Source organism: Myiozetetes cayanensis, unplaced genomic scaffold, assembly GCF_022539395.1.
Source record: "Myiozetetes cayanensis isolate MyiCay16 unplaced genomic scaffold, myiCay2020 scf22, whole genome shotgun sequence".
Lineage (NCBI taxonomy): Eukaryota > Metazoa > Chordata > Aves > Passeriformes > Tyrannidae > Myiozetetes > Myiozetetes cayanensis.
The window spans coordinates 3,093,632-3,118,532 of NW_026087434.1; the positions used below are offsets into that span (position 1 = coordinate 3,093,632).

At 45.7% G+C, this 24,901-nt stretch overlaps 1 protein-coding gene across 1 annotated transcript in view; it reads left to right on the forward strand.

The window, feature by feature from the left end:
* Positions 1–13,731: 13,731 nt before the first annotated feature.
* CACNG4 (calcium voltage-gated channel auxiliary subunit gamma 4) overlaps positions 13,732–24,901 on the forward strand; it is a 42,942-nt gene continuing 31,772 nt past the window's right edge. The window contains exon 1 of the mRNA XM_050319001.1: positions 13,732–14,032. Within this exon, the coding sequence (XP_050174958.1) occupies positions 13,810–14,032 (223 nt within the window). The 5' untranslated portion in view covers positions 13,732–13,809. The remainder of the gene's footprint in view (positions 14,033–24,901) is intronic.

Here is a 24,901-nt window from a genome sequence, read left to right on the forward strand (position 1 = left end):
GCTGCTCAGCGAGACTTTGCATCTCTGGAAGCAGCAAAAGGAGGCTGAAGGAAGCTCACCCTGTGCTCTTTTGCAGCCATCTGAATGTGCTCGAGCTGTACCACGCCTGCCTGCACTTAGTGCTGATCAAATGGGCTTCCTTCCGCAGGCGACCGGCGGGGTTTCATTTCCACAGATTCCTGGCTCCCAAGCACCCAGTCCTCAAAAACTGCATTTCTTCAGTTGTGGTGGAAATCGAGGTACCTGAAGTCAATGGGCACTTGGAAATATCCAGTGCAATGTTTCTTCCAAAATTGAAATAGGTCTCTGTGCACAAATGTGTGATCCTGGCCACGTGTGTGTGCGGGGGCTGACCTGTATTACTGAGAACTACTTCTCATTTTCAGCTAACTGCGCCTTGCAGCAAGGGTGGGCTTTAAAAAGTGACTAAACAAATTAAGAGGCGGCAGAAAACCTGGCCCTAGACGTGGAAAGCCTGCAGAAAGCCCTGAATGCTGAGCAAAATGTCCTTTTCTTGGAAGAAGAAAAAAAAAATTGAGAGCAAAAGAAGAGAAGTTTCACCTTGAGCAAATGCCACGTGTGCTTCTCTAGCTCTCCTACAGGCTACACTGAGAACACAATTGCAGCTTTGGTAAGGACTGGGATTTGCCTGTCTGATTGCTGTTACTCCTCAAAACAAATAAACAAAACACAATTATCTTTGAATGTTACCCAGGCTAATGTGTAGAACTGGCACTGGGGAGTAAGGAGAGCAGAGGACACCAGGCTGAAGTCATTAATTGGTAATGGAGTGTGTATATTTGTCAACAAGATGCTCAGCTTGGAGAGCTGAACAGAAAGAAAACAAGCTGCAGAAAAACAAATGCATACCAAGCCTTGTCACTGATATTTATTTAACAGCCTGTCAGAAGCAGAAAATGTGGATCAAAGGTAGGAAAGGCAAAGAAGGAGCAGTTTGAGTCCAAGGCATCTGTTCTGCATTGCATCAGGGTTCACTTCTGGATCAGGGTACGTTCTGCCACATCGTGTTACATCAAGCGAGTTGTGAAATGATGGAGCCTAATGCAGAGTGAGTGTTGGGAATGGGAAGAAAAACAACAACCCGTTGTTTTCTTATTCATTACTCGCCATGGGTTTGGGGGTTATCCAGGAACAGAGATGCAGTTTTAAGTGAGGCGGAGAGTCAAGATTGCCAGGCTGTGCTCGCTGAGACAGCACTGCAAATTGCTTATGGGATTTGATGCTGTCCTATCCTGCCTCCAGAACAAATCACGCTGGTAGGGAGTTTGGGTTTTCCTTTTTTAATCGTTGGAAAAACCTTAACAGAAGAGCCCTTTGCTCTAAATTATATTTGTATTTTAAAAAAGAAGTAATTGTCTTCTTTCTTTCTAAGTTCTTCTTAGTCTCAGATGCTTTTACCTTCCCTTTACCCTGCTGCTAAGGTTGGTCCTGGCCCTCAGTGAGAGCATAGGGTAAGGTTCACTGATTTTGTTTGGTGGTGAGGGTTGTGGCAGAGCACTTCTCCGCTGGGAATGCTGCTGGAGAGATGCACATTTCCCCTCTGGCCACCTAAGCAGAGGTGACTGCTGGCCCCAAAGGACCGGCAGAGGTAACTGCCCTCGGATGTGTTTTTGGCCAGGCAGTGTGAACGTGAAGCTTGACTGGGTAAGAGATGGAAGGAGATGGTGGTGGGAACAACTGAGGGTGCAGAGAGAAAAAAGCCAGTTGAAAAATAAGCGTTGTTCAGCTCTCAACAGAATGAACCTGAAATTCAACTCATATTTTTCATGTCTTCGCATAAGAAAATAGAGTTTCTTTTAAAAGCTTTAATGGCAAATGCTCCCTTCCCAACCAGCCCCAGTGCTGAGGAGAGGAATGATCAGTGAGAGAAATTGCTGCAAATAATGGAAGCAACTGGTTTATGCTATTCCTTATTGTACTCTGCCAAACAAAACCACCCTGTGCTGAGTGTTGCTCCTTAGGTTGAGCCCGTGTGCCTGCACTGAGGATGACTGTGCAGGTCTGTGTCTGGCAGCAGGCAGCTGCCTTGGTGACTTTCCACTTGCCTTTGCAGTGCTGATGGAAGCAGCGGCCACCTCGGCGGCGGGAGCCGTGGTTATTAATCACGTCCCCAGCTGCACAACGTGCACCTCCCGGCCCTGCTCGTGTGCAGGAGGTGTCGCCTCCAGGATTAATGGGTATTGATGAACTTGCTTAGCAACCACATCCCAACTGGCAGCCATCCCTGGGGATGCACAGCCTCCCTCCCCGTGCTGGGACAGAGAGACTGACCCTGTGGCACAGCAGTGCTGGGGTGCAAGGGGTAAATGAGGACAGGCTCGTGCCAGTGCTGTGTTTTAGGTTGGAAAACCCTGTTTAGGCTCAGACTGGTAGCTCCAGTATCCAGCTGTTAGCTAATCAGAGCCAGCATCTTTGGTGTCAGAAGTGTTCCTCCTGTTTCATTAAACTGATGGCTTTGGATTGGAGTTGCAGCAGTAGCATGATCCACGTGCTGAGAGTGCCCCTGGAGACTCAGGCTGGGGATAATCACATCCTTTTCATGCTGCTAATAATTAACTATTAAAACAATTTACTAATGGATGTAGTGGCTTCCTTAAATGATGAATTGATATGATTTAACACAGCTATGAGATATGGGCTTGATGCAAGTATTACTGAGTGCAAATGCAGCCTGCATTATAGCCTGTTGAGGTCAGAATCTATTAGCCATAATTCCTCTTAGCCTAAGTTCCCCTTCATCCATGGAATAAGTTTTTCCTTCAGAAATTATTCTAAAACCTTCAAACCCAGAGCTGAATGTCCTCTATCATATATATGGCAATGCATGGTGTCATTCACTATGTGTAGGAGAGGAGTGTTTTTATAAACTCCAGCCAAAACTATAGTAGTATTATCAGACACAGTAAGTTTATTGGATTTTTTCTTACAAATGTGTGAACCTCGTGTGCCTGAAGAGATGAAATTACATTTTCTGGCATGAAGTGAATGGGTCCAATCAGAGTAATGGCTGTTGAACGGGTGTAACATCTATTAATTGAATATGGAAGCTGGTTTTACCTGATTCTTTACTTTGAGAGGTTTCCAGTATTTACACAACATAACTGTCACAGAAAGTTTAATTAGATATCTGAGATCTCCCAGATCTTGTCAAATTAATTTCTGAACTCTTGACATTTCTGTGACAATACTGTCCTAATTCTTCTTGTAGCATTTTCTTAAGACGACTCTAATAACTAACAGTCGTGTCTGACAAAATAAAGATAAGCTGTTATTTCTCTGGAAGAGATGACAGTTCCATTTTTCAAAAAGCAAGGGAAAGGTTGCTCACACTTTTCCTTCCTGCAGCAGCAAAATTTTCAGGTGTGGGACTGGCAAAACAAAGAGTTACTTGCTGTAGGTAAAGGGTTTTTCTTTGCATCTCTCCATTGCGCTTGGATGGAAAGGTCAGGTGTGTCAGAGATGGTTAAGGCTTTGAAGAAGACAGATGTGTGTATGCAGAAAGAACATAAAGGGGATTGGAATAGCTTAAAGGAATAAGCAGAATTGGAAAGATCTGGGCTTTAAACTTCATTCTGCTATTGAAGTCATTGTTAGTGCTCTCCCCTACTGGGGAAAAAATGTCTCGGGGGGGGAAAAAAAAAGGAGAAAAAAAAAGAAATATTAAATATGTTTTTCCAGCTATCTTAGCTGCTGGAATTACAACAGTGCAAATTACTCCAAGCTTTTAGCAACAGAGTAGAATCCACTTGACCTTTATTTCCTCTCCAACTTTGTTTTGTCTTCAGCCCTGGGTTGGGATTATGGGGACAAGTGCTGGCTGTGCTACAGAAGTGCAGGGGGAAAAATGGTACCCTGCAGGCTCCAAGCCCAGAGAAGGCAGGATGGGATGTGTGTGTGTGCAGCCTGGACCTGGCTGTTCTCTTATCCTCAGGTGGGGAGATTTCTACACAATTATTGAGCTGGTTTTGCTTGGATTTTAGCAATCAAAACCTTCTGCCCATCCAAAGGGAGAGGGAACCCCTGCAGTCCCCACACCCTGCGGCAGCTGCTGTCCCACCCAGCACTGGGATGGTCCTGCAGGGTGGCAAAAGCCTGTGCATCCTCAGCCTTCTCTGTGAGTGTTCATCTTTAAAATACCACATTTAAAATCTTACCGGGAGAGGATGGTGGTGGAGCACTCGCTCAGCCCATTCCCAACCCGCTGTTGTGGTCTTTACTCCATTTCCAGACCCTCAGATAGATAAGATGAGCCTTGCCCAGTGTTTTCCAGCCTCTCACGGCACCGTGGCTGCCATCCAGTTCCACCTCCACCTCCACGAGCCCGCAAAGAACTGTAAATAAAACATCAGGCTTTGTCTAAACAGGAGGAAAATCCCCAACACATAATTAGTTTATTGCAAAAGGGGGAATGGCTTCTGGCACTTTCCTTGGCTTGCAGTCCGGGGTGTCTGTGGGTGTCTCGCATCAGCCAATACTCATTAAATAATCCTCCCCGCCCATGCTGCCCCCTCTGGTTTGTCTGCCTCCACGATGTTCCACCGGGGACTGATTTTGGAGATTGAAAAGCTTCTGCATCTTCTCATTACCCCTGCAATGTCCCCTCTGAGAGGGGATTCGAGCTCCTGGTCCCTCACATGTAATCCTCGCCGTGCCGTATTTGCCGCTTCTATTTATTTTCCGTTTTAACGCTTGTAGGACTGGAATGGTCCTTTTTATAGAGGCATTACAGTTATGGGGAAAAAGTCAACATCTGCCAGTTCTTGCAGTAGAGATGCTGTGGGGGTTGTTGGGGTTTTTTTTTTGCCTTGCTACCTAGAAACCGTTTTGTTAATAGAGATATCTTGCTGGAATGCTTTCCTGTGAAAAATGTGAAAAATCCAGTAAAAAGGTAAAAATGTTTTTGCCAGAATCATTCTCCTAAAAAAATGAAAAAAAAAGGACCTGAGTGGGAATAGGGTGGGGAATATGGGGAATAAAAAGGGACACGAGGGAGGATGGGGTGGGGAAGGATCAGATGTTCATATTTTGAATTTCCAAGTGCCGTGTAAGAATGTGTACAAATTTCAAGAAAAGCAGGCACTTTTGGCCAAAACCCCCAAATCTCAGTTGGAGGCATGATTTTCTTTTTAAAAAGACAGAATTAAACAGGACAGTTTTAATGAGTTTAATCATGAAGTCTGACAGTAGATGTTGACCTTGTAATGGGTGTCTGCTATGAGAAAAGAGGTTATTTACAACCAAAATCGCTGCTGCTATTTCTCATTCTACTAAGTAAATTGTAGTAGAATTACTCACATGATGCCATTGTTGTGTGGAGCTCCGTGGAAAACTAATTCCTTTCATCTCTTTGAAACCTCATCCTCATTCTTTAACAGTTCCCTCATAGATTTAAAATAAAAAAAAATAAAAAAATCTGGCTGCATCAACATACGTGTGATGAACCTAAAAGACTTCCTGGAGATTTATCTACTGAATTTCCTACGCATGTGTTTAAATGGATACACCACCAAATAGCACATTACTTATTTGTTAATTGAATTGAATAATTATTCAATCGAGTCTTGTATTGAGAGGAAAAATATTTTTTTTTCTCCATTAGCAGAGCTAAAAGCACATGGAAAAGCTGTAGGTGTGTTCCAGCCCTTCTTTGCATAGATCACTCAAAAAATAGTGTCTTTTTAATAGCAGTGGCAGTAACCATCTAATAACCTGAATTAGGCAGGCTTTAGCAATTGGCAAGCGTTCTCTATCTCCCCGTGTTAAATATTTTGTCAAGGCTTTTCACAGCTCTGGCTGCTGCAGTTTCTTGTCTTTTTCCAAAAGCCGTTTTTCTTTTGAGCTGGGTTTGTTGGGTTTGTTTGTTGTTTTTTTTGTGTTTTCTTTTCTCCTTGATGAGACTTGTGCTCTTGGGCAAAAAAAAAACCAAAACCTCCTGTTTTCTGAGTGCTCCTTGACAGCTCTCAAGAGCAGCGTTGTACTCAGTGCCATCAGCTCTGGAGGGCACAGCCTGGCACTGCCCTTGCCATGCCCAGGATGGGGAAACCAAGGCAGGGGCTGGAAATACGTGGGTTTGGCCACCCCACCATGGGGATGGGGCTCTGCTGCTCCTCACACAGTCAGAGCTACTCTGGCATTTCCAGCTGATGATAAGGTGCCAGCCCCTGGGGTAAGGGAAGCATTGGGCTGGGCTTCCCCCCATCCATCAGAGCAGGAATGCTGCCACCTCACCCTGAGGTCCCCTGAAAGGCTGTGCAGTCCCACCAGACTATCCAGGATCTCTTCCAGTTACTCTTCTGAGAAGTTTCTTGGTGGGGAACAGAGAAGGCTGTGTTGATTTGTGATCTTACTCCTTCAAGGTGTACCTGAATTATTTTCTTCTCAACAGTTTTAAGTACAAGAGGTTTGAGGTTTGTCTTTGGTGCTGCTTTTGATTCGGTTCATTTATTAGCAATAGTTTGGCTGCTGTAACAAAAGCCCTCTTAGAGGATTTTCTGCATTTAGAGTTTATTGCTAAATGTCTATTGTAGAGCTCTTTCCATCCCCATTTTATATGTGGCGTTGATGGAATGTAAAGAGTTACTGGTCCTACAGCTTTTCCTCCAGAGGTCTGTGTTACATCAGGGTCATCACTGGGTCTCCTTGGAAAAAGAAGGGGAGGAGAGGAAACCCTTGGGACTTTATGCTGATTAAAGACACTGTCTTTGTCCCAGAGAGTTTATGGCTCAGCCGTGGAGTAGGTGTTTGCTGAGGGAGTAAGTGTGCTGTGACCTGGCAGTGTGTGAGCAGACAGGCAGCATTTGAGGTGTGAAGAGAGATAAAAATCAATGAATACACCATTTACCATTTACTCAGCCCAAGCAAAACACTTCATGGAAACACTGGTGTAGCTTTAAAAAGTGAGAGCCCAAATTACGGCTCCAGTGCAATGTGGACAGCAAGGCTTCATGGAATTCTGCTGGATGCATTCACAGCTCATTAAAACACTGTGCCAGGGTGTTTTGTTATAATTGCTACAGCTTCCCTTCTTCTCACTGCTACTGTCACATAATAGTGTGTGCAAAGGGGGTTTTGCCTCTCCATGTGCAGTTGCTAAATGAGGAAGAGGTGAATGGACTCTTCCAGCATTTTTTTCTGCCTCAATTAGCTTGCGAACTGGGACTGGGTTTAAAGTTCTGCTCTTCTTCTTGGCAAAACTCCCTCTTTGATTTCCCTGTTTCTCACCTCCCATCTCCCCTCACTTGCTGATTTCTCTGTCCGGAAAAATAATTGCATGGAAAGTGGAGAAGAGCAATGGAATGAGAAATCCTTGTCAGGGACAGACTTAAAGCCTTTCTGTTTACATCACCTCAGTCCAGTTAGGAGTCTCCCAGTAAAGCTCTGATTACCCAGTTCAGCATCCATCTCCCAGGTGTGATTCTGTGGAAAAACAGCTCTCCAGACACATAAGTGTTACAAACATCTGATCAAGCCCGTGTTTTTGATAACTTGTGCTCAGCACCAGAGACTGCAGCTCCAGCTTATCCAAAAGGATTTCCTGGTCTCTTGTGTAGAAATAAAAGAACCAGAGCAAGGGGAAGATGAGATAAACCTAGTTTGGGCTGCTTGTTCTATCCCTGACCTCTCAGAATTAATGATTTCACCTTCTAATTCCATCTTTTAGTAGACTGAATGTTTATAAAACTTTTTCAAGGGAGCTGCTGGGGTGTGTTCCTGAAAGACCATCTCTCTGGTGAATAATCGGTTGAAATTCTAATGAGAAAATCCTTTCACTGGGCAACAGCCTTCCCACTCCAATGCTGCATTATCAGCTCCAAATTATTCAGACAGATCTGAGGAATTTACTTTTAGGCAGCTTAGGAGATAAATTCAGTGCAGCAAGTTATCGTGATTGATTTAAGCATTTAAGACTTATCCTAAAAACCTCTTTCACTCAATCCACCTCCTGACACGCTCCCATTGGAGCCCTTTTCTCGGGTTAAAATGCAACCAGCAATCTCCCTCTCCCTGGCCAGGGGTGGTTCTCCTCCACCCTCTGGGTGTGTGGGTGTGCAGTGGTTCAGAGGCAATAAGCACCCGACAGATTGACTCATTTTACGCTTCGTGTGACTTCTGCTACGGCATCTTCCCCCTAGGTCTGCGGAGGAACATTTGTTTGCAAGAGGATTTATAGGTTTGTTTTTTAAAGAGACTGATGTTGCTTTGTTTGTGGAGTCCTGGCAGGGATCAGCAGGATGTGCACACACACATGTGTGGGCTTGGGGAGAGCCCTTGGAAACACAATCCATCTCCGTGACATCCTGCTCCCTGTTCCATCTCTCAGGCTGCCTGAAGTTCGTGTTCATTTGTGTGGAGCAGCTCTGTGTGTGTTTGTACAGCACAGACAGCCTGTTGCTGGGCTTTTACAGGTGCAGAATGATTTCTTAGAGCTGACTGATGATGGAATGAGAAAATCTCACACGCATTTATTTTCCCCTTTCTCCACCCCCGTCCTCATTGTTCTGTATTCCCAAGGAGAATTTGTATTTCCCTCTGGATGCTGCCCTGAGAACGAGCCCAGCTCGTTCCAGCAGTGCCTTGTCTGGATGAACCCTCACTCAGCACATCTGTTTCCCCAGTGTCAAAACAGATAATGAGTTTTTTCACTGCACTTCTAGCAGGTTCCTTGTGCTAGAAGGTTCCATAGTGTCTCATCAGGACACTGCCTCTCTAAATCCTTTGAAATATGATGCAAAATCAAGGCTTTTATTAACCCCTTGTTCTTTCTCCCGTGCCCTTTTTAACACTTTAAACTCAGGAGTGACCCCTGCTCATGGTTTGAACTCATGTTCCAGGTAATCATTAATGTGGCATTTGCCACTGCAATGAACTTCCCAGTTCTTAAGACCTGGAGAAGAAGTAGGACTTGAGAGATGGAATGGCATGGCAGGTAACAGGCATGGTGAACTTTAGATCTGTGGGATGTGTGTAATATTAGTTCATTCTGTAGCTGGATGTGAATGCTATTGATATTTAATATCTTACCAGGAGGGCTGAGTGTTTGAAGGACAAGCATTCATAATTTGCTTTGACATTTGACATGATCAAACAAGTAAAGGAATAATATTCCGTTTCTCCATTGTCAAAAAGATAATGAGTTTTATAACTACTGGTATTATGGGAAAAATATAGCCTGTGTAGTGTAAAATATGTGAGAACTGCTATATATTCTTCTATAAATTGTGTGTATCGTGTTCCTTTGTTGGCCCTATTCAAACCCAGCATGCCCATCCTTTTTAATTTTCTGGTTTGCTGTGCAAGCCTCTGACAAAAAATACTTTTCTTTTTTCTTAATGAAAAAAAGTTTTCCTCGAATTATTTATAGAAAGAGCAGCGCTGTCATCGGGTCTGTCTCATCACATCATTCTCGGGTATCAATTCCTAGGCTCAGATGACAAACCATAGCAGCCACTTTTCCAATAGCAGCATCTGGCTTCCTGGCAAACACGAAATGCAGTTATCTGGAAAGCTTCAGAGTTGCTTCTGAGCACATTTTATTTATTAGAAAGCAGTTGTGTTGCTTTGCTTCCCATGACTAAGCCAAAGAATATTTAATATATTAAAAGGAAGAATAGAATCGAGGCCAAGCTGTTGTCCCTCAAGTGGCAAGGCACAGAGATATATTCCCTTTAGTTTGTTCAGCTCTGAAGGACGACCTGAAACTCTTCACCCTCCCTCCAGATGATCTTTTAAAGGACTAAAAAAAGAAATTCAACCTTGTAATGCCTCAAACAAGATTCAAGTTCACCCTTTCCCAGACTCAACACTCTGAAATTGTGGTGGTGACTTCTCTGCCAGCCTTGCTGGAGGAAGGAGACCCTCCACACAGAGTGGGCTCCTCAGAGGTGAAAGACATGATGTTCTTGCAGTATATGATGAATGGCAACAGAAAATAATACGTGGGTCTGGGAGTCAGATACTGCACCAACCCACAGAAAAAAGAGAATTCAGCTTTGTTTTGCCACTGAATTTATAAGCTTGGCAAGTCATTTGGATCCACCTCTGCAAAGGTCTCCTAAGGTAGTTCAGTAGGTGTCATGATAATCTACAAAACCTGATCCAAAGTACGTGTTCCAGGAACAATTTTAGTAGTACTCCTTCTTAAACATACCTGTGACATAACTGATACCTTCTGCCATGCTTGGGATTCTTGAAAAGGTAATTTGCTCAGGCTGGAGATTTGAAGCTCTGCTGCTAATCTGGTGAGTTGAATCCAATCCCACCACTGCCCTGTGGACAAAAGGAGATTATCCAACCCTGTACAAAATGCATGAAACATTTCTCCAGTTCTCCATATGTGGCATAATCTGAAGGAAGTCATTAAGGATTTTTTTCCCTCAATATCAGCATCCAATTTGATAGGAAAGACACCAAGACCTATAGGAGATGACAATCTCCAGTGATATAGATGTCCCTATAGCTTTAGGACATTCCTAGATGCCGAAATTCATCCTCACATGCACATAGCTAAAAGCTGAGAAAGAACAAGGAAGGATGAAATATCTGTTCTGGGCTTTGATGATGCTTAGACTGTATCTACATCAAAAGCTCTATTTAATTGAAGTGATTATTTTCATTCTGAAAAAAGAACTCTCTCGAGTTCTTCTTGAGCAGTTTCCAAAAGTTTCTTGTAGTGAAATTCTAGTGTTATTTTTCTAGATGATAGATTAAAAAAAAAGATAAATTAAAACCACTAATCTGTTCAAGTCAATGTGTTTGACACTTAACAGCAACATTGCTCAATGGTAACATCTTGCAGTTTTCTTCTGATACCGGTGGTGTCTCTGGGGCAAGATTTTATTAGTGACAGCTCTCACTGAATTCAGTGAAAGCCAAAGTTTCGTCTCCAAAGTAACTGTTTTTCAGTTCAGAAATAAAATGATCAGGCACAAGATTTCATTTAAAGCTTCGAACATCAACGTCAAGGAATCAAAACAATTCTGTTTCAAGTTTTCTGTTTCTCCAGGGTGGGAATTATTTCTGGGTTTGGACTCTCGTCCTTGCACGGCGTCGTGCCAAATCACAGGGAGAAGCTGTGGGGCTTTCTCTTTCTCATTGTCCTGAACTTCTGTCCCTGGTCTGAGCTCGGAACAATTGGGTCTTAATTCTGATTGAGGATGGAGGAGGCAACTGCAGTGCAAACCACCCTGCCAAGGCTGCTCTGCTGCCACATTCAATGGCAGCATTATGAGGCTGTATCAGAAGCAAAGCCTGCAAATCAAAGGTTACATGGTGGGCAGCCTTTACTACATCCAGAGGGTCAGGCAGATTTCATGTTTAAGAAAAGACTACACGCTTTTTTTTGCTGTTGAGGAGCGTAAGCACTTTTGCCTTCCTTCCGCCACAAATGGAGATTATTCAATGGTTGGATTTAATGAATTCAAAATCCTTAGAAAATCACTAGAGCCAGACATCAATGTAAAATACTCCACCAGCTTTCAGTAGTGGAATATAATATTAGCTCTCCCACAATCTACTTCATGCATTTCAAAAGAATAGAGAACATTTTTAAACTAAAGGAGATAGCTTGGGCACAAAATGATTGCCTGCCTTGGATGCTGCTCTGTAACCCTTCAGGAGCCTGAGTTATTTCTCTCGGGGCAGTAAGAAACAGAAACAGATACCTTCTTTGCAAAAATGGGAGGGGAAGGAAGAGGGCATTTTATTAACAAATTCTGTTAATGTGCTGTTACCTTGCACAGTCAGTAGGAGCGTTGCTGCAGGGCTGGTGGCTGTGAGCCTGTGGAAACCCTGGTGTTGTGTGTCCCCTTTCTGCTGGTGGAGGCTGCTGAGGAGCCACCAGACCAACCTGTGGTTGGTTTGTCCTATCTCTTGTGGCGCATCTGGGCCAGGAGCACTGGAGGAGGACATTTCTGTGCTGTGGGGGCACCTGCCCTGGTTAAAGCCCACCCAGCCCTTCCCCTCCCTCTGCTCCTCGCTGTGGAGAGACAGCCATAAGCATCTCTCCCAGGCAATACAGTAATACAAATAAATAATATTAATTAAGGCTCGATAGCTTTAAAAAGCCATGGAAATAGCTTCTCTCCTGCTGTTTCAGTGTCTCATTTTCCCACTCTGTCCAAACCCCTGAAGCCCAGAGGTACAAACATATATTTTAAATGAGAAGTTTGTTGAACCTCATTAAACTTAAATGCTCAATCCAGGTTTTTTGAACGAGGCTTCACTCTGCCTTTGAGTTTACCTGATTTCGTTCTTCCATCCCTAATGGAGACATTCATTTAGAAGGTGATTTTTGCAAAGGCACTGATAGACCTACAAACTAAAACTGAAAAAAAAAAAAAAAAAGAGCATAATTTACATGCTTAAACCAAGCATCTAACTTGGGAGCTCTTGTGTGTTTATAGGCTTCATGTCTGAGCAGTTTGCCGAGGCCTCTGCGAAATGAAAGACCAGCTTTTAATTTGTATTTGCTTTTTTGCTTTCCCAGTTTTTTCTGAAGAGAAAAAAGGACGAGCAGCTGAAAAGCTTCCCTGCGTTGGTATGCTGAGCAGTGGAGTCACACAAGCACCTGCAGCCATCCACGCACTGCTCCAAGAGCGCTGTATTTCTCGAGGTTTGTAGCTCTTGTCCTCCCACTCCCTAATTCATATACATAAAACTGGTGTGCTGCCACGTTCCCTCCACACAAGTGCATTAGCTGATCAGGAAGCCTTCCCATTCATCTGGCTTGTCAGTTGGATGAGGTGGAGGCAGGACCGGCTTGTCAGCTCGCAGTGATGAGAGTGAGGGGTGGAAGACAGGATAGCGCGACAAAAATGGTGTCGATATTTCTCCCCTTGGTTTTTCCAAAGGAAAATATTTTCAGGTGCTGGATTCTCTCCATCCCCTTCCAAAAAGGAGAAAACCAGCAACCCAAATACTTGCCTACAACCTCCTTGTGTAACTAATCGCAGAGTGAGGCTGCAGGAGGGAATCATGGCTAACCCCCCTCGCTGGCTCTGCTGTAGCTCCCCAGCAATGTGGGCATCTTCTTGGAACTGCGACACCTCATCCCCACCGTGCTTGGCACCGTTTCCACGGTGATTTCCAGGGCAGCCCATGCAGCAGAAGTGGTGTGGAACCCACCCGAGAGCGAGAAGTGGAGGTGCAGAGCTTTGCACCCCTTGAGTGGGCAACACCTTCCTGCTCTGCAGACAGAATCCTGGCTGGGCTCTGGCGAGTTGCAGGTTGAGAGCCAAACTCGCCCAGCACTCACACACCTTCATCCCCTCTGAATTTCACAGAATCACAGAATGCTCTGGGTTGGAAAGGGCCTTAAAGACCATTTCATTCCAACCCCTTGCCATGGGCAGGGACACCTTCCAAGGTGTTGCTCCAAGCCCCGTCCAACCTGGCCTTGAGCACGTCCGGGGATGGAACACTTCAGACGAGCCCGCCCAGACCAAAGGACCGGAGCGATGCTCGCGTTGCGGACCCGGGGCCGGGGGCCGGGCTACGTCCAGCATCCCGTCGGGGGTGCCGGGAGGGTCCGTCCCCTCGGTGCCCGCGGCCGGGCCGCCCCTCCCTCACTCGCTGCCTCTCCCCGCGGCCGGGGCGGTGCGCGGGGGCGCGGCTGGCGGCGGAGCCCGGCCCCGCGGCGGCGAGAGCGGCTCCCCCCGCCCGCCCGTCCCCGCCGCGCCCCCGCCGCCGCCTCCGCCCCCCGCCCCGTGACTCGGAGCCTCCCGCGGGCGGCGGCGGCTGCCGGGCGGTGTCGTGCGGCCCCCCGCGCCCGTGCGGGGACTATGAAGCACCATGGTGTGGTGTGACCGTGGCGTCCAGATGCTGCTGACCACCGTGGGCGCCTTCGCCGCCTTCAGCCTCATGGCCATCGCCATCGGCACCGACTACTGGCTCTACTCCAGCGCCCACATCTGCAACGGCACCAACATCACGACGGACGAGGCGCAGGGGCCGCCGCGGAAGGCGCGGGGCGATCTCACGCACTCGGGGCTCTGGAGGATCTGCTGCCTCGAAGGTACCGCGGCCGCGCCGGGGATGGGGGGAGCAACTTCCCGGGGGGACTCGGCTGCGCTCCTGGAGCCGCCGGGCAGAGCCCAGCCCGAGCCAGAGCCCGAGCCGGAGCTGCCGGGCTGAGCCCGAGCCGGAGCCGGGGCCGGAGCCGCGCCGGTGCCTCGGACACGGCCGAGGAGGAGGATGGCGTTACCGTGGCAACCGGCATCTCCGACATTGCCATGGGAACCGGCGGCGGGATGCGGAGCGCTGCCCAGGGGAGCGCTGCCCGGGGGGGCGACCTCACTCTGTACCCATCGCCGGGGCTTCAGGGCTTTGGGGGGCTCCTGGCGGGGTCGGGGTGTTTGGGTGCTTCGGGGCGCATCTGAGCCCTGCAGGCTTCGGGGCTGGCGCCCCCCAGGGACTTGGGCTTCAGGGGCTTTGGGGCTCAGCCACAGCTCTCGGGCAGGACAGCGGGAACTCCGGTTGCTCCCAGTCTAGCCAGACACGCACGCCGGGAGCCCGGGTGAGGGTGGTGTTGCCACCGCTTAGGTGCTTCATTGTGGACTCGGGGTTACTTAATACGGCTCAAGGGTCAGGCTGAATGATATTAGCAATAAAAAGATGAGTGTTTCAGCGGCTGAGCTGGGCAGCAGGGACACCCCGCTTCCCGCAGAGGCCGAACATGTGGCTCCCGCTCTGAAAAATGGAGTTGTGGAGAAGGCGCGGCGGTAACTGCCGGGACAAAGAAGCACATGGGTGTTGGGAGGATTTGGCATAGCAAGATCGGGGAGTCCAGATGGGAAACCACATCTGTCAGGCGAGAGCAGGGAGCTCTGACCGTGGGAAACCAGCACATCCCCAGGAAAGGGGCCGTGGCCACGGGGGCTCTGAAGCCCCTCACCTGCTGGGTCCATTCCCTCTGTGATGCTGGAGAAAAGGGAGAGTGTGGAGGAGAGTGTGGAGGAATGGGAGAAGTGTGGAGGAAAGCTGTTCACTTCTGCTGAGCCGCTTTGTGGCTGCCAGGGGTGGGGGTACCCCGGAGTCTTTCTCCCCTCGGTGATGCACTTGGTGGACAGGGAGCTGTGCACCCAATTCCATCAGCCCAGCTGAGCACACGTGAACTTTGCCAGCCTGGGTTTGTGGTTTATTCCAGCTGACAGACGGCGCAGCCCAGACGAGCCCAGCTCTGGTTCAGAGTCGCAGCTGTGTTCAGAATGGTTTTCCTCCCCAGAAAAGGCTGTGGCGTGGTAGGAGCACCTCATCCTCACGTCTGTTCTCATCTTCTCCTTTTGCTAACAATTTTAAGGCTACAGTGTAACATTTTTCTCCTAAAATGTTGGATTCGCTACCTGTAATAGGATGCCTATCTAGGATAGCTGTAGGACATGGAAATATTTTTAGATGATCAAGAGAGAAAGAATTACTGAAATGTGAAGGTTTATGGGTAATAATAATGCTTGACTTTATGACTCCTAAAGGGAATCTAACTCTCGGTATGGGCTTTTATAGCACCTGGAAAACAAGGGCTTGCATCTGAGAGCTCCTGAGTTTGCTCGAGAGATGCTGAGCCTCCTCCACTTGAACTGAATCCTGTGATCTTCGCTGAGCTTGTCCTAATGTCTTTTCCATGGAAAACAAGTTTGTTTGCATCTTGCAGGAGTTGCTGAGCTTGCTCGGCTAGAATGGGCCTGTCATCTCCGGGCAAAACCCCTGAGTTTCCCAGTGTTAGGATTTCTGCATGGTCTCCCAGTAATATCATGCATAGAAACGAAATGCGGCTTTGACTGGTGGAATTTTTGCCTTGGTTTCAACTGGGTTTAAGTCAAAAGTTTATTTTAAAAGACGAGAAGTCAGGGGAGCTGTGAGAAATGGGCAGCGCCGAAATGGTGCCCAGTAACGCGGCTCATCTCCAGTCTCATCGCATCACTGGGCAGTGCTGGTGCCTCCCCGAGCACGTTGCATTTGCCAGGGTATTTGGTGAAAAATTGCACCCAGGAGTTGTGGGCAAGTGAAGCTTAAATCCCTGTCAGTTCGTGGGATAAAAAGGCTTTTCATGGGACCCATCCATCCAACAGCAATCGAGCTGCTCTGCTCAAAATTCAAATGCTCATAATCAAATTATGAAGTTGCAAATCTTAAAGTTGTCAAATATGTGCTAAGAATGGACAATTTGAGAAAGCTGTCATCTGTTCACAGAGATGAGGAGCAGAGACTACGTTCTCTCCTACTTTTTCAGTATGTTCTGTTTTGTAAGATGAAATCTATAGATACATTAAAATATTCGTGTTTTAAACCGTACCATGGGACTTTGGTTTCAACATGGAAACACTCCTTTGTTTCATGTAATAGTAAAACCATTTCTAGAAGCTGATTTAAAACAAGACTCCCTTGATCATTTCAGAGCCTCGCTCAGTCGGAGTGTCTGGGTCTTTTAGTAATATCAGGATAATATTGCAACTCCAAGGACATACCTAACAGGGAAATCATTCAGTTGCAGATGTTTGTATGTGATTAAATGGTCTGGCTTCAGCCCTATTTTTAGAACTCTTCTTGTGTTTTGGAGTAAAAATTGTAAAAACCTACTTAATTTATTTTAATGGTCTTAATTGCCATTTCACTCATGTCAGAAAGACAAATCTAAGACACACAAATGTGCAGAAGCTGAAAATGCCTTAAGCAGCCTCTGAAATTGCTTCTGACATACATAAAGCATTTCGCTGAGCAAATTTCAGGTCAACTGAAATTTCCCATTCAAATGTTTCTCAGCTACATCCATAAAACAACCTGTATGCTGGATTTTGAACAATCACCTGTTCGGTCTCCCCAGTTCCGAGATTCCAAACAAAATTGTTGAATCGGGATGGAAAAGAATAGCCTTCTAATTAAATTATTTAGTGTTCCTCAGTGGTTTTCTGGTTTTTAATTTGAAACAGCATTTTACAAGAGATTTGCATTGTAACAGTGATTGGAGTGATGCAGCTTGAGGATCCAGAGGATCCAGCATATTATCTTTGTTTGGAGCTGCAGTTGTCTTGGGGATGAAATCATGTTTCAGTTCTAGTAGTCGATACTACTATGGAGCTTAGTCACTCAAGAAGCAGCGTTAATGATACATCAGTCAAACTCTCTTCTGTATAATCCTAATTTTGTTCTCTTAGTGTGTTTGCCAAAGGTGGAGGTAGGAGGTTCATTGAGTGGATTTTAAATAATAGCACCGTTTCTGCGTGGATTTTTAAAAGCTATACCCCAGGTAATTGCCTTGTTTGAAACAATGCCTGGTGTGGATGTGCACACAGCAGAAGTGGATGTTCCTTGGCTGAGCCTCCGCAGTGAGGTGGCCCAGGAGCTCCCTGGCAAAGATGGATTTTGGTTTCCTGGGTCCAAGACATCTACCATAACCAGAGTTCTGGCAGCTGAAGTTAAAATGTCAGCAGAGTAAGGAGTTTCTGGTGGAGCCCCCATGCAGCCACCAACACCTGAAGCCTGCACCCCAACCCACAAATTAACAGCAGGAACAATCCAGCCCCATTTCAGGTGGCTGCTGTTCTGTCCTGGTGTCCACATGTGAGCTGTGGTTGTTATCACAAGCTGTCAGGATGGTGCAGAGCAGGGTCTTGCAAACACAGCAAATGAATAATCATTTTGTGGTCAACCTAACCTGAGAAAGAGAGATTAAACCACCTTAATTTCCCAGCAGCCCCTATTCCTGTGGTGAATGTGCAGCACAGCTTTGTGAGCCTCTCACAATCTTATTCACAAGGAGCATCTGCTGTTATAATATTTGGCTTGGGAAAAAAAATAAAACCCACGTTAAAAACACCACTTTATCCACTGAACCTGCTTATCTTGGAGCACAATCGTGCCGAAGTTAATAGGACAGCTCACAACAGAGCGCTCTGCAGGCTCTGTGACATCAAGATAGGAAAGCAAGTAATGTACTTGTAATTTAAATTTATTCAAAGAGTATTTTATTAAACACTTCAGCGAATGAATCTCTTTGAACCCATTGTGTCTACTGCTTTTAGTATTCCCTGTCCGCCATTTACTTTTCGAGTGGTGCAATTGGCTGTTTAATTCACGTGGAACCACGTGTCCCTCCTGACTGGGTGGCTGGAACATTTGTAAGTGGGAGGAAGGATCGAGTAAATCATTTATGACTTGAAAAAACTTGCACAAATGCCCACTTGCACGGTTATTTGCAGGTCTTCCAGCTCGGGTGAAAGCGCACGAGCACGGGAACGGCAGCACCCGCATGCGCTGCTTCCATGGATACTCCTGAAAACAAAATAAAAATGCTTATACAAATGTTTGAGGCAAGTAAATAAAGGCAGGCTGCTCTCCATCAATGCTGCAAATTCATGGCTCGTCCAAAGAGAATGAATATTCTTTAGTATTCTCCCAGCACAGCTATGAAGTCCCAGCAGCACGGCTGTTGGTAACAAACTAAATACAGTACTGGCTTTATATTCAAATGCAATGGTCAAAGTTTTATTTGGTGAAGAGCAAATGTGAAATCACTCTAATATCAGACACGACCTGCCTTGGAGGTTGTGTCCACAGGCACGTTAAGAATTGGTTGGTCTTTTCAATCTTTCTGGGCCTGTGCTCGCACTCTGAAAGGAAAGAAGCTGCAAATGGAGAATACACAAATGGGTGTCTCTGCTGTGAAAATCTTGTTCTGTGATGCACAGCCTATTCCTGGGACAATATATATGTATTTTGTGCACTGCTGAAGGGTGAACTTTCATCCATGAATCTTTCAAAACAAATACAAACCCATTAGAGGAGGACCTTGCTGAGGTTCAGCCCATGCCTTCATTCTTTCTTTCCATACATCCTGCTCATGCCATCTCCGTTTCCTTGGTAAAACATGTGCTGCTGGGAAAGTGCATGTGCTTTACTCATTGTTTTTAAAAGCAATGCTTAGCACTCCAGTGTCAGCGTTGCAACAGTGGCTGAAACAGCACCGTTTTGCCAGCAATTGATGCAGTGTGGGGGTTTTTTAACAGCCTTTTTAGGTTAATTTTTTTCAAGAGCATTACACTTGTTTCAGAGAGAGTTTCTGCATTCAGAGCTGCCTTTGTGGATGCAGAGTTCAGTCCCTTTGAAATATTGTCCGTAGTAGAAAATATTTTAAAATACTCAGAAATGTTGTGCTGGAGGAGCTGCCAGCAGAAGATGGGTTAAGGTGTTATCTGCTCTCAAATAAAATTTAAAAAAAAAAAAAGGCACAGATCTCCTAAATCACCTCTTTGAACATTTGTAACAGAGGCTCTCAAATGACCGTATTGATGTCACAAAACATCCGTTCTTCCCGAGACGCTCTATGGAAGGGGGATCTGGAGCTAATTGACTGAATATATGTCACTTTAATGAATTAATTTGCTTTCTTGAACTCGATCTACTATATAGCCAGTAGGGAGCTATCAGGCTACACGGAGGTTTTGGCTTTTTTTTTCTCGTGGCTCTCAGCATGTCAGATATCCCAGTGCAAAACTTAGAACCCAAAGACTTTGTGTGCATTAGCGATGCTCCCCGAAGGCTGGAAACCAATGAAAGCACATTTGTAATCCAGCTGTAAAGCTTCTTCATCTGTGCAAGATGCAGTGTGGGGAATATTAATCTTACCTCGCTTTCAGGATTGCTCTGTGAAGGTTTCAGAGGTGTTTTGTGAGGAGTCAAGGAGGCGTTGGGCTGTACAAACAGGATACCTGTGGCTGTGTTGTGCTGTGGTTGCTCTTCTATTTTGTGTGTAATTACTCAGTGTATTCTAAGGATTTGACAGATGGCGTTTGTGGTAGTATCTGTCAGAGCCATAGTAAGTCATTTTGGGGTTGGTGAGGACCTTTGCAATGATGTAATGTACTCTTTGGGCTTCTTCCAGGAGCCATTACCTTTAACTGACCTTCTGCTGTGGCTTTTATGACTCTTCAGATACTGGCAGGAGCTGGTGGCTGTTGCACCTCGCCAGGGCTTGGCAGCTCTGCTGACCCCCACCAGTATAAACTGGTAAAACAGGAGAATACCACTGTATTTTTTTTTTGTTCCTGTAAGATTTCAACACAGTGATTGTTCCTCCCATGGGTCCTGTCCCATTCTCTGGGTCACGGTCTGCTCAGGTCGTGCTGTCCAAGCTGTAGCTTTGGTCAGTCTTCCCAGGTGCAAAACACCTGAACCTCATTAAAAAACTGGAGAAGAAGGGCATGGATATATCTGATAACTTTGTTCTGTAGCCTTGGGTATCTTTGCAGAAACACAGGAAAGAAAGAAAAAATATAGGGAGGAAAGGTACTGCTTTCATCTCATCTCATCTTATCTCTAATTCCTTTGAGGAGGTAGGAGTACTTAGGTACTGAGTGCAATTTGAAGTCTTTATTAACACCTCTCAGCTATTTAGTTGGTGTCTCTGTGGTTTGTGTGGCAAAGAGCAGCAATTTCTCTACAATTCCTGTATCGCCAAACTGAAAATGGAGAGGGGGAGGAGGAGGGTGGATGGGCTTGTGAGTCTGGGCTTCAGAAGGTTTCCTGCTTGATCTGGGGCCAGTTACTTTATTTTTCTGCCCCTGACTAGGAGGGATAACTGTGCTTTCTTCCCACCCACTTTCCTCTCATTCTAATAATAAAATGGAAACGAAGATGTGGAAAAACTGGGACACGGTGATAGGGCTGCCCAGCTCAGAGAAGAGGCATGAACACCACTTTAACTGGGTTTGAAGCATTTTGCTTGCAACTTATGTTTTATACATGCAATATTTGGTGTTTAAACATGTCTTCCTTGAGGGACAGGATTAAGTCTGATTCTCCACCTACGTAAATTTAACTGCTTTCTAGGAAGGCGGTGGAATTATGCCAATATGAAGCCAATATAAGGGAAGGGATTGTAGATCTGTCCCTTCAACTGGACCTTTTCCTGCTGGTCCTTCTTTTCCGAGCCAAGACTCATCTCGGGAAATAAATCAAACTATCAAACTGAAAAACTGGTCCTGCTTCCAAACATTACTTGGTGCTTATCGTCATTTTAGATCTCTGTTTACTGGTATTTATAATGTCGCAGACTTACGGTTCAGCATCCAAATTCCTACCAACAGATGGCAAGGCAGGATGCACAGGAGTAGTAAAATAAACAGGATAAATGCACAACTGCCCATATGTCTGAGAGGCTGATACACATTTATGACTTGAGAACAAAAGGATGTTTTCGGTAGACAGCTCCAGTGCTGTGCAGGGCTTCGTGCTAATTTTCTGCCTTGTTCTAAAGCCTCCCACTTTTTCAGCATATTTTGATGAGTTAAATCACAATACATTTTGTCCCCCCTCTCCCACTCCCAGATAGCTGTTTCTTTTAGTTATTTGTCTCCATTCCCAAAGTACATCAGCTCATTTTATCTTCAACATTTTAGCATGGAAGGTGGCTCTTTCCTGGCCTTCAGCTCATTTTTTTTTTTTTTTCAGAATGGTTGTTTTGACTCTTTCGAGGGGCACACAGAGGTGCTGGGGACCACAGCAACAGTCCAGGCTTCCTCTAGATTGAGATTTATCATAATATTAATGACAAGTGGCCTCTCTGCTATCTCAAAATAGTAAGCCTCTGGGCGAGCTGCCTGCAGGATGGATAGCCCAGCCTAGACAGACTTTATCTAGATTTCCCCTCGAATCTGGGGGCATTTTTGCCAGTTGTTGCATGCTGTGAGTCAAATGCAGTGAAAGTGTTGAAGCAGTTCTTGATTTAGCCTGGCAGATAGTCCAGCCCCTCTTTCTCCTCCTTTGCTGTGGCATCCTGTTGTCTTAACATCTTTGTTTCTCCTTCTCTTTTCCCCTCTCCTTTCCTTCTGCTAAAAAGATACCTCAGAAATTAATCTTTCAATTACAGTGCAATAATCTTTCCTTAGAAAACTGGTAGATACTGCCCAAGGTAGAAATTTAAGATTTTTAATTTATCTTCTCAACTCTTGAGCATCTTCACTCTGTGCCATCCTGTCAATGAAAAATGTATAATAATATACTTGTCCAAAGGTGTGAGTTTGGGTTTTCTTACTGCCTGTTTGACTTGTTTCCCAGGATTTATCCAGCCTCCTGCTCACTTTACAAATAGCCCTGTAAGTTCTTCTTCAATGGAATTGAGTCATTTCTTGTCAAATCTTATATGTGAAGGAATGATAGATCATAAACACGCTGTCACGATAGGAAGAGACGGGTGAAGGGAGAGCATGTTATGGAATTACAGTATTTCCTGTGCCGGTTGCCAAGCCCTGATACAAATTAACCTCTTTTTATTGTTCTTTTTCGAGCATTCCGCCTTTTAATTGCTGTTTTGGAATTGTGCCATTCAGTTCTGCCCTTTGAATGTTTCTCACTTAGCCAGTCCCGTTATCTTGATAATGCCAAATGTTTCAGAGATATTCAGCATCCCCTGTTGGAGTGGGAGAGGGACCCAGTTCAGGGAGGAATTACCACCCTTGTTGAGCTGCCAGGGTTTTTCGTTTTTTCAGAATAAGTTAATAACCATTTTTAAGTCGTTGCCAATTCTCCACTGGGGGTTTTCAGATCAGTTTTCTCCCATTTATACTTTTTAAATAATGCAATTTTCGTGTAGAATATGGATGACCAAATATTTTCTCCTGTCCAAATATATAGCATTCAATAATGTTGGGATTGTTATTGTCTTCCTTGCATCCCAGAGGCACGGTTTATCCATGGCTGCTGCGAGGCATTAAAAAGGAACCATGACATGTTGCAATTATGACTTGAAATAGGACCTCGCCAGAGGAACATTGCCCAAATGTAATCAAATCTAAGTTATTTCTTATACCTGTCTGAGAGCTGTGCATACCTATCTCATGGCTCCCCAGCTATCAGTGACAGCAAGACACTGGATGATTTTGCTGTGAGAATTGCCACGCTCTTGGGGGTTTTTTAAAGTTCGGCCCCCGGCGTTCAGCTGCCTGCAAGCAAATGAAATAACAGACTCTTAACCTTGTGACTATTTAGGCTGAGCCTTCAAAGGTATCCAGATCTGAAAGTCAGCGATCCTCCTTCGTGTATGACTCACTAATGGCAACAGTGGGCTTTAATCATCTCTGTCCAGTGGATGTTCTAAATTCAAGCACACCATAGCAATGCTCCTTTACATGCTTGCATATATTTCAATCCAAAATTAGCTACACTTGGTTTCTCTGTGTGTTAGTCTGGTTTTAGCCAGCTGATAAAACAGCAAGTTGCATTGTGCTGCAGCACATTTTTATCCACGGGGGTTGTGAACAGGGTTAAAGCCCTCAAATTCACTGAACAGAGCCCTGTGACTGGAGCCAGTGAAGTCAATAGCCCAGAATGGATGTTAATCTACCAAAACTTCTGGAGCTCGATTTCCAGTGCAAAGAGAGACCCCCAGACTCTGCTTCCTCCCAGATTTAGCACCTCCTAGTCCCGCTCTGCCACCTGACATCCACCCGACTGACAGCAGTTTATTCTGTACAATTAGAGCTCAGGAACGTCATTAATGATTTCAGCTGGGTTTTATTAGGGGAACTGTCGGGAAATGTCAGGACCAAGCAGAGCTCTCCTAGACGTGATAAAATATCAATTAATAAATCCGGGAGCTCTGTAAGAGTTTGGGAATGGTTTCTTCAGCCTGAGCTGCTAACCCTGACCAGTCGGGTCTGTATCCTCACGCTCCTGCTGCCCAGCAGCAGGGTGTCAGTTATTTCCATTACAGCAATTTTGGGTTCACCAGTGTGCTCGTTGCAGACAGACCAGCCTCTTCCAGATGGACCAGTGGGACACAAACAGCTCAAGTCCAAAAGCCCCTCTACATTTATGCATGAGCTGAATCCAAGCCAATGAACGTAGCAAGAGGCTGAGTTTCTTGGCTCACGCTTGGAGCTGCTTGGATGTGCCCACCCTGTGTTTGGATCAGAGCTGGTCCACATCCCCCCAGCTCTGCCCACTGTGAAAACACATTTTTGTCTGTCAGCAAAAGCTTCTCCACATCAACGAGACATCTTTCCAAAGGCTGGGGCTTGTGACCTCTGCCCAAGCTTAGGTTGCATCGAGAGCCAACCGAATTTCACTGTTTAGGTTACTTAGGTGCTTCCAAATATATTTATCCAAAACTATGCCACTGTCTGCTGATTTTGAGATTAAACATCCCGTGGCTCTCCTCAGCAGACTGGATGTCTGCTCCAGAGGGTGGGAAGTGTTTCTCCTTCGCTCTGCACGTTTTGCTGCGCTCTTGTCCTTGCCTTTAGCGCTGACAAATGCAGACGGTTCCGAGGTGCTTTGGGATCCTTAAAGATGCAAGACCTGGAATAAAGCATGTGGTATTTAGGAATGATGCTGGGGCTGTGTTCACAGCACCGCTGCGGATTATAGCCGCTCCAACAATTCATTTGCAGTGTCCCGCTACGGTGGTGCTCATTAAAATAGAATCCTCTTTATGGTTTGGTAGCAAATTAAGAGGGGAAAAGCATGGCTATCCTATTCCATCCCATGTCCTTTAAAGAGATTTACCCTCATGACTTGCTTTCTAGGGATATTTCCCTTGTTTTCACTTGTACTCCTGGTCTGATTTTTAATGACTTACTTGGTTTCTCTTGGTAGCCAATTCCCAGTGACCTTTTCCCTCATTTTGTTTTAATTTCTGTATATAAAGGGCAACGAGAGCTGGAGACAGTCTTTGGGCACAGCAGCAAAACCCCTTAGAGAGGGAAAAACAGGCCAGAAATTTTCCACCTGAATTCTAAGCCTTATACCCAGGGCTTTGGCCGCATGAGGAGCCAACATGCTCAGCTCTGCAGGATCAGAGGAGCTGGACCAAGGGCAAGTGGTTCAGGAGCAGGGCCAGACCTGGGCAGCCAGGACCTCGCTGTCAGCATTCCAGGCTCCAGGGCTGGAT